This window comes from Caenorhabditis remanei, chromosome I (assembly GCF_010183535.1).
Source record: "Caenorhabditis remanei strain PX506 chromosome I, whole genome shotgun sequence".
NCBI lineage: Eukaryota > Metazoa > Nematoda > Chromadorea > Rhabditida > Rhabditidae > Caenorhabditis > Caenorhabditis remanei.
In genome coordinates this window covers 5,295,007-5,308,089 of record NC_071328.1, presented here as the reverse complement: position 1 = coordinate 5,308,089, position 13,083 = coordinate 5,295,007, and the positions used below count along the sequence as shown (strand labels likewise).

Genomic DNA, 13,083 nt, shown 5'->3' with positions numbered 1-13,083 from the left:
GAGCCTGTTGCTTCTTCTCCCCTCTTCTTTCCCTTTTTCTTTTCCAAGTTAACCTTTGTCTTTCTCTAATTCTCTTCCTCTCACACACTATTTCTCTCACTCTATTCTTCCCATCTTTTCACACTTATCATTCAAATATGTACTTCTTTTACTATTACTACTACTCTTCATAATTAAAAACTTCAAAATGACATATTCAGAGATTTCACAAAAGAGTAGGGAATTCCTATATTCCTTCTTCTTCTTTCCTTTTTCTCTTTTTCTTCTTTTCGTTCGAAACATTTCCGTTCAAAGGACGAGACCGTCTCGAGTGCATGCACACGAGATGAGTCATCTATAGATGGTATGTTTCGAAAGTGAGAAGAACTTTCCATAAAAGGAGAAAAAATGTCTTCTTCTTTCTTTCTCTTTTTTTTCTTTGAAACTGGCAGATTTCACATCAAAACCAGAAATCAAACATGTCAGAAAAGTTTTGAAAATCATTTTCCATCATTAAAATCGAACCAATAACCCTACGTTCCTCGGGCATCCCTCTTATCCATTAGGCCACCGTGGCAACTCGGTCGGGGATCCTACGCGCAGCGATAGCGCTGCGAACAAGACGCAGCGTCAACTCGCAGCGCCAACTGGCAGCACCGTACCCACGTACTCTGGTGGCCGAGTGGATAAGAGAGATGCCTATGGATCAAAGGGTCTATGGTTCGATTCCAGATAGGCTGAAAACACTTTTTTCAGAGTTCAGATCTCCAGAATCCATAGTCCAAATATTCTGAATACACATGAATATTCTAGATTCTTGTTTTTGTTGACCCTCTCACTCCCCCTTTCTCTCCATTTTTTTCCGCGTCCTGTTGAATCCTTTATTCTAAACCTTCTAAATTATTCGTTCACCCATTTGTACACTCTCTCCCGATCAACAACTTTCCCACGATGGAATTCTTCTTTTTTCCCCGTTTTATTCATCTCAAAAATTGAAAAGAAAATCATTCCATCACTTCTTTTTTTGTTCTGACCTGCCTCTTCTCTCCGATGATTTATTAAACGTTTCGTGACACATAACCTTCCCTTTTTTACCCTTTTCTGGGGGTTGAGCAATTTTGGAAACACTAAGCCCCACCTCGTTTTGATTCCTTCTTTTTGTGTTTTTTTTCTATTTTTATGGGAGAGAGAAAGATTTAAAATTGGAAGACATACCGTACTCTACCACAATATCGCAACTTTAACACACGCTTAGCACAACTTGTGCACAAAAAGCTCGAACACAAGTTGGACACAACTCCAGCACACGCTACCCACAAGTCTATCACAAGTTATAGTCAAGCGAAACACAAGTTGTGTACAACTCAACCACACGGCACCCACAAGTTGTACGCAGGAAAACACAACTTAACCACAACCATCAACAAGTTCTAACCTTATCACAAAACACACCCAAAACATGCGCAAACTTTCTACAACTTCGTCTCAAAATACCCACAAGTCAATCACAAGACCCGAAAGTTTATGGTACCGATCCCCAACTCTCTTCGTTTTTCCCCCTAAAATTTGAATATTCCAATGTTTCTTTCCAATCCTAGACCTCCCAACACGTCTCCAATTTTTTTCCCGTTCCGCTTCCGTGCCCACCGCTCCTGGCTCCCACGTCGCCAGCTCCCCCCCCCCCCCCCCTCTTCTCATTTTTACTCCCTCCTTTTCATCTCCGGAAATGCACGATTATCCTTCCGTTTATACCCCGAATCGAAACTTTTCATCTTCGTCCCCGGAGGACACTTCTACTTTCCCGCGTTTTATCTTTTCAACTCATTTTTTGCTTTTCAGGTTCAACTCTCACTTTATTTTTATCTTGTTGGACCCCTTTGCTCATTCAAAATGAGCGAGAGGCGGAAGGACAATCCGTTACGTCTCATCGCCAGTCTTCATTTGTTTTTAGCTATTTTAGTCAATTGTGAGTTATCAAATCTGGCGTGCCTTTGACGCAATTTCCTTATTTTCCAGGTGATATTCAACCCAGATTCTCATGTTACAATCACTACCTCGCTGGAATTCATAGAAGTTCAGTACTTCCGATAGCCGGACATCATCATTCAGTCCAGTCAAATGTTCAATGTATATTCGAGAATGACGTGGCATTCACAGAAATTCACTCGGCACTGGAGAACTCACATCAAGTGATGGCGAAGAAATCCGTCAATTTTCAGTGAGTTTTACCTGAGAATATCTCCAAAGAGGGAAAAGTTGTCAACTGATGAAATAGAGGAAATAAAATTCTCTACATTTTATTAGTTGACAACGTTTTGATCCGAGCAAAGCTTCTGGAGATACAAGCGTTCAAAGATGAGCGATGAGAAAGGGAGACGCAGAGAAGCAGACACTCTCATTTCTCTGAGCCTCTATTGCTCTCCTTCTCGATACAAAAAGAAAACATCCTCAATTTTCAGAGTGCTCGACCTATACCATCTCCGAGAACTCGTCCGTCGTTCCCAGTGCACCCAAACCCTGACTGTCAACTGGAAAAGTGCTCCTGAAGCAGGGAAAGGAGGGATTCGAGTGGTCTCACTTCTCAATGAAACGACAAGAATCGAGTATAGTGGAGAGGAACGACAAGACTTTCTCTTCGATGAATCATTCGCTGGTGTCCGACATCTGATTCCAGATGAAGATGACTACGAATTCAATCCGACCGTCACGACGACTCGTCTCCTCTGCAAACATATCACCCAACCGGAATGCCTTGTTCGAGGAAAATTCGAAGTGGATTTGGAAGCGAATCTCGAATGGAATTATGCATTTGCATTCAAGACTGATACAACAAATCAGACACTTTTCTCACTTCGATCCGGGGATTCCATTTCTGAAGTCCGTTTGGAGAACGACTTCTTCATCAGAACAGATGGCGGAGTCCCAGTTGCAGTCAGTCATTTATCAGATGCCACGTGGCATACTGTAATTGTGAAACATAGTGAACCGGATAGTCATTTCTTGAAAATTGATGATTTCCCAGAGATCGAGCTGACAAAATCGATTATTGATGATACGGATAAGTGAGTTGGTTTTCTTTATTTTTCGAAGAATCAAAAAAAGTGATAGAGAAATTTTCAGAACTGTCACCTTGACAATATCCGTAAATGGAAACATTCAATTGATCGATCCAACAGATACAAACGATGACTGCATGTACAGTTTTGATAAGCCACAGAAGAGATTGCAAGAGTGAGTTTTTCACAGTACATAGATCAAAAGTTCAATTTGCTTGGCGAACCCTAGAATAAATTTCAGCCAATTCCCATACCGTATCCCCCTTAAATTGCCTCTTATTTTCAGAACTGTGAGCACCCGATCGATGTGTGTTGGCTGTGGATGTTCAAAGTTGAGTGGAACATTCGATGGATTGAGTAAATGTGATGAGGAAGAAGAGGGAGCATTCAGTTTAAGAAGAGATCTCGATCGACTCTCGTTCCTTCATTTCGAAGATTCTTTCGATGTTGATTCGAATGGAGCAGCCATCCCTGCAATCTCCACAAACTTCAAATCCGATTCAGATGTCGGTTTGATTTTCTTTGGTTACTGGCAGAATTTCAATGGGAAAGGACGTCTTCAAGTGTATTATCACTATGATTCCATTTCTGCAGTCTACTGTAAACACGCTGAAGAAAAAGATGAAGAATGTTCCGCATGCACTTTGAAGAATCCACGTGGATTTGGAAGAGACGAATGGATTCAAACGATTCTTTGGGGTGGTGGAGATGAGATATATCTGGCAGTCGATTCATCTGTTTGTCGTCTTCAATCGTCTGCTAACGTCAGTTTGGCAGAAGTTTACGCAATCCCTCAGATATCTCAGGGGGCGGGGCTATTTGTGGGTGGAACATGGCATGAGAAGAAGCGACGTGGATTGTATCGATCGGAAGCCGAGCAGAAGTACTTTGAGAATACGAGAGAAAAGGCGCCAGTACTCAGAGGATGTGTGAAGGATGTGTTCGTTCGAGGAACCAAAGTGGATATCTCATCGAGTTTTGAGGCTCAGAAAGAGGCGATGCTCAATGAAGTATACGATTCGAATGCGTTCGCAGTGAGGAAGGATTGTCCGAAGTGTCAACCGAGTTGTTCGGAAAACACGAGATGTAGATCACAAGGACCGTTGCAGTCATCTCCGATGATTTGTGATTGTGCTGATGAGTTGCAATTCAATAGTTCCGAAGGAATTTGTGAGAAAAAGAGAGGTTAGTTCCACTGATTTCGTGGGTAGGATTTCGGTGATTTGAGTTAAAAATTTGAATTCAAGCTTTGGTTTTTTTTCAGATTTTTGAAATTGTGGCATTTTGAATTTTCTGATTTTTTGACTCCAACATTCAAATTTTTCACTCCACTGATTTTCTGAATACCTGATATCGTACCTTTGTTTCTATTTTCGGAATTTTCAAATTCTGAAATTTTGAGTTTGGGAATATTCTCAATTCCAGAATTCCTTAGATTTAGAATTTCTTAAGCAAATTCGTAGTTTTCCAGATTTCTGAGAATCCGAAGTTCTTGAAAATTAGGATTTCCATAATGTTGAACTTTCACCTGCCAATTTTTCTTAATTTTTAATTTTTTGAATTCTGGATTTCCACGATTACTTTTTCTGTAACATCTGAAATTTTGAGATGCTATGTCTTCAGAATTTCGAAATTCAGATTTTCCTATGTCTCAAATTCTTCAAATACCTGAACCTATCACCCCCGATTCTCTTTTTTCATTCAAAAACACCTAACCCAACCTCCTCAATTTTCAGATTCCACACCAGTTGCCCTGTCCTCTGCATTCCTATCCCAAAACCAAATTGTCTTGGATATCCAAAACACTAAGGCAGTTTTAAGCAAAGTCTGGCTGAAATTCGCCCTTCCAAAACAGATCAATCAAGCACAGAGGATTGTGGAGTTCAACTCTCATCGAGAGACATTGTGAGTTTTTTTTGAATGAGTTTATCTCAAAAACTAGAAATTTTAGGAAAAAATTTTCAAATAACCAAATGAAGATCGAAAAGTTTCCTATATTTTATTAGTTGTCTTCCTTTTGATTGGGTTCAAAACAAAAAAGTTATGAGCGTTCGAAGTTTGGAAAAGATAAAGAGAGACGAAGAGAAGCAGACACTCTAGCTTCTCTGCGTCTCTTCTATTTTTCTTTAATTTCTTATTTTTGAGTTTACAGATTCAACATCAACCTAGAAACCGATGGAACTCTCAACGTACAACTCCACGGGCAGGACACTGCTTCTCGTATGTCTTTTCCTACTGTAGATTTTCTCTATTTCTGCTTTTTTCAGGCCAACTGGATCTCCTGGACGATCGTGTCCATCTTCTTCAGCTTCAACGGCGGACACCGATGGGTACACGACACTCGGCTAAGAAATATGATCTTTATGTAAGAGTGAGATTACTGAAACTCAGAAGAAAATATTTTTCAGATTGATGGATGGCATACTGTAGTATCAGACATTGGAAAATTGGTATTGAACAATGTGTCAGTGTCAGCTGCGGAGACGGAAGACGAGTGGAGTTCAGTTATTGTTCATGGTAAGATTAGAACACATGGTGCCCCTTCTCAACAAATAAAAATTTCCAGATTTCGGTCTCTCCTACGAATACGATGAGCACTTTGCTGTCCTCCACCCATCGAATGTGATCCATCAAGTCGATCTACACTCTCAACTCCTTCCATACCAAATCCGTGCTCCCGATCTTTCGAAATCTGGAATTCTGGATGATTCTCTCTGGGAAAAACCAGTATTCACATCTGAAACCGAGGGCGGAACTCCGATTTTGGAGTCGTCGCCTCACGGAGATATAGTGGATTTCACAGCAGATATTATTGAGCCAGAGCAGTTGTGTAAGTTTTTATTAAAGCCCTTTCTATTCGTCCAACAATCTTCTTTCAGTATCCGCCCGTTGGATCCTCTACTCTGTCGGCCTCACAATCCTCCTCTGCCTCCTTATTCTAGTATGTGTTGTCTGCTATTGGTGTGTCCTCCGACCGAGATCAATGCGAAGAACTGATAGTGGATCTCAAAGAACCATAATGAGAGATAGTCCAGACTATGCTCCAGTTAAAATGAGAAGGGAGAGTTTGAGTGGAGTATCGATGGGGGATGATGATGGATCAATCGGAACGGATGATACTGATCTACAAGCCTATCGAGATATTCCATCTCATCGTGTCAAGATTTATAGGGAATCCGTGAGTACCTTATCAGAATCCTTCCAACCAAATCAATATGTAATTTCCAGATGGTCTCAATACTAGTCCCCTCAATAGACCAGCCAGCTGAAGCAGCAATTGTAAAAAGAACAAACTCCACAATATCAGACCAAACGTCAGTCCGACCGCAGGATTCACATGCTCCACTGGTTCGAGTGAACGATGATTAAAACTGTTTCTATTTTTCAATTATCTTCCAAAAATCTTTCAAAATCCCATTGTTTTCTTCTTCTATTTGATCCTCAATCTCTGTTACGGACCGGTTAAAATGACCATTTGTTTTCCCCCCTCTCTCCCGGATATATCTCTTTTTTATAGTTACTCTCAGAGTATGTGTGTGTGCCAACAAATCGCTTTCTGATACAGCTCGCCTTAAAGAATTTTAAAGCCAAATATTTCAATGTTTTTAATTTTGGATACGGGTCATTGTTATTCTGCAAAATTTTAAATGTTTTTTATTCATAATAAAGATGTTATTTTCACTGGATTGTGGGATTTTACAGGGATCAGCTCTCACGGGAACCTTCGAACTAGCCACGAAAAAATGCGATCATTAGGGTTACGGTAGGATTTTGGCACACTGCCAAAGCGAATTTTCACGCTATTGCGGCTCGAATTTTCGCAAAATGTTTTTTAAATACAATGAGGAGGTGCACATGTAGCAGTCCGCGAAAGCAAATTCAAATGCTCTGGTTTTGATTAAATTACAGATCGAAGTGTCAAAGTTTTCAGGACTCATGTTTCCAATTACACCGCTCATGGATCCTGATTTTCATTTTTGTCGCCCTTCATTCCGATTCATAAAAATCAATGAGTTCACTAGATGCATTATTTCCTTTTCGATTTCTGTGGTGCATCCTTCTTATTTCTCGTCGATTTCTTATTCCTTTCCGAGTTTTTCACAGGTGTTCTCGTAGAATTCACATTCAGTTTCGGCACTTTTTTCGCCGGAGATTTCACACTTTTAATCGATTTTTTCGATTTTTTCTTCTCCATTGGAGTCACTGAATCAGCCTGATCACTACGTGGATTCTGTTTCGGTTTGGAGTCATTTGGGGGCGGGGCGAAGTAGACGGAATCTGTTTTTTGGAAAGCAGGTGGTGGTTTTGAAGTGGAATATGAAGATTTTCCAGTGTCCATGTAGACGGAACGGACTTCTGGAGCAGGGTTTGGAGCAGGAGATTCAGCATATGGTGGTGTCTTCGCTTCGTCAGATTTCACGGCTTTCATCGACGAAGTCTTCTAAAAATGACATTGGTTATTTTGATGGCTTAGAAAGTTTTCTAGGTTTTTCGGCTCTCACCTTCTTCTCGGATTTTCTCGATTTCTGATTTTCCTTGTTGCTCTTTGAGCTCTTTTTCTTCTCCGATGGCTCTTTTCTCTGACTTTTTCTACTTCCCTTCTTCGATCCATTTCTATTCGATCCCTCCATTCGACTTGATTTCACTTTTCTCTGACTTCCTCTCTTCGATCCTTCGCCTCTTCTGGAGCCATCTCTCCTGGAGCCTTCTCTTCTGGAGCCTTCTCTTCTGGAGCCGTCTCTTCTAGACCCCTCTTTATCCCTATTTGAACCTTCCCCTCTACTCGATTTGATCTTTCTCTGACTATTCCCTTTTCTAGAACTTTCCATTTTTCTCGCTGAAACTCCCTTCTTACTTCCTCTCTTGCTCCGAGAGCTTCCTCTTTTACTACCATCCTTTTTCTCTCTTTTACTTCTGTGACTCCGTTTGCTTCTCTTACTTTTCTTCATACTTCGCTGACTGTTTTTACTCTTCCTTCTTCTACTACTGTTCTTTTTGTCTCTTTTCGATTTTCTCGATTTCCTCGAACGTTCACTTCTTTCTCTTCTTTCGCGTTTCGATCTCATCGATTTCTTCGATTTTGACCCACGTCTTCTGAAAATCTCCCGATGACCAGCGGTGCAACCGAGGGAAATTGCAACACCGGTTGTTGTGACAGTGGCTGCGAAACACACTGAAACGGACGGTTTTTCAGTTTCGGAGCAAAACTACTCACAATAATTCACTGCATCTTGCATCTGTTCAGAGGGAAAACTCATTTTTGATACCGGTTTAAAAATAGAAACTGAGAGATTCGAGTTATTTTACGGAAAATTGCTTTTATTATTATGAACTCTTTTTCTAAAGTTCATAACGTTCCGTTTTTCGAGAATTGTCGCATCTTTTTTGCTGTTTGGTATGGAGTTTTTTTCGCTTTCATTCAAAATTTGTTTTTCAAATGTTTCCATTAAATAAAACTCAAATTCCACTTCACATTCCAGTTAAATTTCAACTTCTATTCAATAAAAGTGCGAGCCTCCACGTGGCTCTCGGAGTATGATGTGCAGGTTATCACTCTACAGTAACGAAATTCAAATTTTAAAAACACGTTTTTCTTTTTATTTGCCTGTTCTTGAGAAGCAAAAAAACTTTTTTTGCTGGTTTTTTTTGATTCACGGAAGCAGTTTTCAGCTCAAAAATTCGATTTTACTTTTTTCCAGGGTAATATGTCATTTCCAACTCTTCTAGTCCGTCCGAACGAGAAGAATCCGAAAGTTCTGCGAGCCCATGAGGTGAATTTCGTGTTTTAACTAATCTGTAAACTTGTTCAGTTTCTCCGTCAATCCAACCAGCTCGTCGAGCGCAATTTAATCAACGCGGAAGGGAGAAAAATGTTGGCGAAAATGCTGGCGACGATGGTTGCAGAAGTGAAAGGTATATACGCGTTGGATGAGAAGAGAGCAGAACTCACAAAAAGCGGAATACTGTTCGAAAAACTGAAATTAGCTCACCAAACTTCGAGAGATGTCATGGAAGATCGGTATTCTTTGGCGGAACTCGGGCGGCAGGTTCAAGAGAAGAAGTTGGATGTTCAGCGGTAATTGTTTTACTCTGTTTTTCAATTAGTTACCATTATGTTATTACAGAAACTACTACGAATGCGATCATCTTCGAAAGTCGGTGCAAACAACCAATGCTGAAGTTCGCCGGGAGAGGGAATCGAACGAGAAACGTCTCAATAAAACGAAAACGTCGACAGAAACGTTGATTGCGAAAAGTGCTTCGATATTGAAGCTGCTCGAGAATTCTACGGATGTTTGCAAATTGCGAACAATGGAAGAAGAGAAACGGATTCTTTTAGAGGAAGTCGATGAGTTGAGAGACGAAAAGAAAGCTCTCGCTGATGATATTCATACTAAGAAGGCTACTTGTGAGTGAATTGATACAAATTTCTTACTAACTGCCTGTTTTCAGTGAAAGCCGAGTCGAAGAAACCTTTCAAAAAGATGGTGATCGAGTGTGCGAAACACTACGCTTTATGTGAAACGCTCACTCCGAAGCTTATAAAATCGAAGAAAAACTTGCAGCTTCTGAAGGAAGAAGAGGAGAGCCGAAGAGCTTGTGGAAGTCTGGACGAGACGATGCAATTCGATCGGTCGTTTGTTCTGGCTTCGGTTTGTCGATTGATTCCATTTGAATAATTTTCATTTTCCTTTTTCAGATGGATAAAGACACAACTGCTGAGAACACTTCTCGTAACGCTGCCGCTCATAACGAGTCTGTACAAAAATCTTCCTCTCGATCGACTTCATTCAACGAAAGTATTCAACAAAATCAGACAATGGAAGTTGAAGAAGAACAAGATGCCTCACATCACAGTGAAAATTCACGCGATGGAAGTACCGAAATGCCGCCTGTCCCAGTTGAAACGACACCGACCCCTGTGGTCGTTCCAAAGCCTACTCCAGCGGTGTCGAAGGTGGCTCCAGTAGTAGCAAAACCAGCTCCTGTAGTAGCGAAGCCAACTCCAGTAGTAACGAAACCAGCTCCAATTACTGCAAAGCCGGCTCCCGTAGTAACAAAATCGTATTCAGTGGCTACAAAGCCTGCTCCAGTAGCTGCAAATCCACCTGAAGCTACTCCAAAACGTCGTGAGAGTATGGTGGAAACGCAAAGAGTTATACCAAGAGAACCAAGTCCAGAGCCAGAAGAAGAACCAGAAGAGGAAGATGCAAATCGTTCCGTCGATGTTATGGATCAGGGAGAGGATCAAGAAGAAGACGTCGAACCGATGGAAACAGAAGAACAACCGGATGTCGTGATTCCACCGTCTCCCGCTCCACATGAAAATGTAGATATTAAACCATCGGCTCCCGAAGTTCTTGATATCAGTCGTAAGTAACTAAAGAAAAATTACTGAAAACAAGAGAATAAAACATATTTTCAGACCAAGAAGATAGTCAGAACGATGTGGAGATGCGAATCGATGATGACGAGGTATTGAGTGAGAACGGGTCGAGTCGAAGCGCCAGTTTCAATTTCAACTTTTTCGGAAACACAAAAGGAGGAGCTGGAGAGGTTGTTGCGAATGATACAGACGGAAGTGAGTTTTCCCAGGAAAATTGAACAATTTTGGAAGAAATTTGCCTGTTTTCGCTGCCAATGCATAAATTTTTTCAGACTTCGATTTCAACTTTGGCGGCGGTGACGACGTGTCAACGAACGGATCCGGCGGCGCTTTCGACTTTCTAAATTGTGGCGGAGGAGACGAAGGACAATCGAATAATAATGATGCAGATCCATTCGGTTTCGGAGCGAATACCGGTGGAACTGGAGGTGGCGATATGTCGTTCAACTTCAATTTTGACGGTGATAATGAAGGAGGAACCAGTTCGGGCGCCGGTGGAAATAGCACTTCTTTCTTCAACTTTTAGGATAGAATATAATAAGTTATAATGCTCATGTTAAATAAATCTCATGTATCATTTATTCAATTTAAAAAAATATATATAAATGTTATGTTTCATTCGAAGAGGGATCAATTAGCAAAATCCGAGTGGCACGTCCATCCCTCGCACTTATGAAAGTGTCCATGACTCGATCTCACTCGCTCATTTCGATGATCCACAACGTGTCCACCATTATGAGGATTTCCATTGTAATATGTATAGTAAGGATTATGGACGTGATGATGCCACATGTCCGGTGGGAAAATGCTCACATATTCTTCTTGTTGGCAATTGGAAAGTTTAAGAAATAGAAGAACAGAAACGAAATAACGAAGGAAAAGCTTCATCACTAAATATTATGGACATTGATATCTTGTTCGTCTAGAGGCAAAATGATTGATTTGTTGTTTTTTGTGACGCCTTCATATCGCGGGAGACCGAAAGTTGTTTTAACCAAAAGATGATTCTGTTATCAAATTGTTCATCAATATCGGTGATCATCGGTATCGCAGTCACTTGTTCGAAAATCAAACATCCATTATTCGAGGGGAGACAAAGTATAATAGAACGAACCGACCCATTGCATGCTTTATTTTCAATTATCACATTTTCCGAAGATTAAGAAACCCGGGGTTACAGTAAATTAGTTATAATTATTTTCATACATAAATTACTTATTGAGCATCAGAACAAGTTGTTGAACATTCGGAAGAGCAGCCACCGCTCGAGATTCTTCATCGTACGTCTTCGAGGCGAACGAGTTGACACGTGTGAACACGTCGATGACACGCTTCCTAACGGGCGACAGGAGAATAGCTTCAGTCTCGGCAACACCGATGTAGAGAGTGTAGGCGTCGCGAATCTGCAAAGAATCAGTATAGTCACGTCGTCTGAGAAGTCACAGTTGGATCCTTGTTACAAATAACTATACTCACGCAATCAGAACTGTATTAGTCGAAATCAAAGAATCAAGACATCGACTCCGCCTACTGTTACGGTTCCCTATTTAAAAATGAAGTCAAAACACAGTTTTTCAAAAGTTTTTACTTTCCAAAATGAATTCTCTATTCTACATTCTTGTTCTGCTATCACTGATCACTATTACGTCATCCCAACTATTCCACACATCGCCAGAAGTGTTGTCTAATCAAGTCTACAATCCATATCATTCCTACAACGGATATGGACATACTCAACATCACCACGGCGGCGGACACGTTGTTCATCACGATAATGGAGTGAGAGCGAGTCATGGATTCTTCACGGTTTGTCGTGGATGGACATGTCATTCATAGATGGATTTTGATATTTATGATTGGAATTAATTGATCTCATTTGTTTTGAATAAATATTGTTTAAAGTCTTCGAAAGATTTTTCGATACCAACTATTGCCAACAAACCTCCACAAATTTACTTCCAACATTGCGATACGCTTGAGACGCCAAATCCTTCAAAACTCCGGCTGCCAACTTCGGATGTTTGCTCAACTCGAAACCTTCTTGTAGTCGCTGAAATTGATTTTTTTGGAAATCATTTCCTGAACTTCATATTTACCTCATCTTCAGCGAGATCAATCCACTCTGCCAGCGCTCCAATCATCAGTTGGGATGCTTCGTGAGCCAATCGGAATGTTGCGACTCTTAACTGCTGATCGAGTACACGACGAGAATCTCCTTCGTGCTCTCGCATTTCTATGGGAACCTGGAATCTCACAGATTCGTTTCAAAGTTGGCGAACCTTTTTTACCGTAGTAATCAGCTCTAAAAGTGTGTTATTCGTACTCAACTCAAACCATTTCGAGTTGGAATCAAACAAAACATTTGTAAACTTCGAGAAGTCGATCGAAAAGTCTTTCGTATTGAGAGCATCGGACCTAGAACTGATTTTATGGTTTTGAAATGTGTTATTCACTCTTCACACCACCTCAAAACATTCTGACGATAAGGAGCTGTTTGCTCGCGAAGAATGAGCAAATGTTTGACGACAAACAGGTGAGCATCGAGTTTTTTGCTCCATCCTTTAGCGGGTGCTGGCGTCGCCAAGATAGCGTCTGAAGCTGTTTGAAGTGATTCGATACATGCGAAAAGCATGTCACGGGCAAGCGAATGGAAGACTCCAA

The 13,083-nt window shown here is 40.9% G+C and overlaps 7 protein-coding genes across 7 annotated transcripts; 3 read left to right on the top strand and 4 right to left on the bottom strand.

The window, feature by feature from the left end:
• Positions 1-1,869: 1,869 nt before the first annotated feature.
• On the top strand, positions 1,870-6,404 carry GCK72_000892 (uncharacterized protein; the record flags this gene model as incomplete). Its single annotated transcript, XM_003096569.2, has 12 exons — positions 1,870-1,945; positions 1,996-2,197; positions 2,439-3,041; positions 3,100-3,210; positions 3,322-4,220; positions 4,772-4,940; positions 5,188-5,255; positions 5,303-5,400; positions 5,444-5,552; positions 5,602-5,865; positions 5,915-6,213; positions 6,264-6,404. The coding sequence occupies 12 exons, from the start codon at positions 1,870-1,872 to the stop codon at positions 6,402-6,404; spliced, it is 3,039 nt and encodes a 1,012-aa protein (XP_003096617.2).
• A 658-nt stretch (positions 6,405-7,062) lies between these two features.
• GCK72_000891 (uncharacterized protein) lies at positions 7,063-7,666 on the bottom strand (the record flags this gene model as incomplete). Its single annotated transcript, XM_003096544.2, has 2 exons — positions 7,063-7,476; positions 7,538-7,666. The coding sequence occupies 2 exons, from the start codon at positions 7,664-7,666 to the stop codon at positions 7,063-7,065; spliced, it is 543 nt and encodes a 180-aa protein (XP_003096592.2).
• An 11-nt stretch (positions 7,667-7,677) lies between these two features.
• Positions 7,678-7,929, bottom strand: GCK72_000890 (uncharacterized protein; the record flags this gene model as incomplete). Its single annotated transcript, XM_053722734.1, has 1 exon — positions 7,678-7,929. The coding sequence occupies one exon, from the start codon at positions 7,927-7,929 to the stop codon at positions 7,678-7,680; it is 252 nt and encodes an 83-aa protein (XP_053591379.1).
• Positions 7,930-8,740: 811 nt separating this feature from the next.
• Positions 8,741-10,948, top strand: GCK72_000889 (uncharacterized protein; the record flags this gene model as incomplete). Its single annotated transcript, XM_053722733.1, has 7 exons — positions 8,741-8,788; positions 8,846-9,111; positions 9,161-9,444; positions 9,489-9,688; positions 9,736-10,408; positions 10,462-10,617; positions 10,695-10,948. 7 exons carry the CDS (start codon positions 8,741-8,743, stop codon positions 10,946-10,948), a joined length of 1,881 nt encoding a protein of 626 aa, XP_053591378.1.
• GCK72_000888 (uncharacterized protein) lies at positions 9,888-11,310 on the bottom strand (the record flags this gene model as incomplete). Its single annotated transcript, XM_053722732.1, has 4 exons — positions 9,888-10,144; positions 10,304-10,416; positions 10,697-10,935; positions 11,122-11,310. The coding sequence occupies 4 exons, from the start codon at positions 11,308-11,310 to the stop codon at positions 9,888-9,890; spliced, it is 798 nt and encodes a 265-aa protein (XP_053591377.1).
• Positions 11,311-11,633: 323 nt separating this feature from the next.
• GCK72_000886 (uncharacterized protein) lies at positions 11,634-13,054 on the bottom strand (the record flags this gene model as incomplete). The annotated part of the gene is made up of 5 exons (XM_053722730.1): positions 11,634-11,825; positions 12,365-12,472; positions 12,519-12,665; positions 12,711-12,837; positions 12,888-13,054. The coding sequence occupies 5 exons, from the start codon at positions 13,052-13,054 to the stop codon at positions 11,634-11,636; spliced, it is 741 nt and encodes a 246-aa protein (XP_053591375.1).
• Positions 12,019-12,715, top strand: GCK72_000887 (uncharacterized protein; the record flags this gene model as incomplete). Its single annotated transcript, XM_053722731.1, has 2 exons — positions 12,019-12,228; positions 12,530-12,715. 2 exons carry the CDS (start codon positions 12,019-12,021, stop codon positions 12,713-12,715), a joined length of 396 nt encoding a protein of 131 aa, XP_053591376.1.
• Positions 13,055-13,083: the final 29 nt, after the last annotated feature.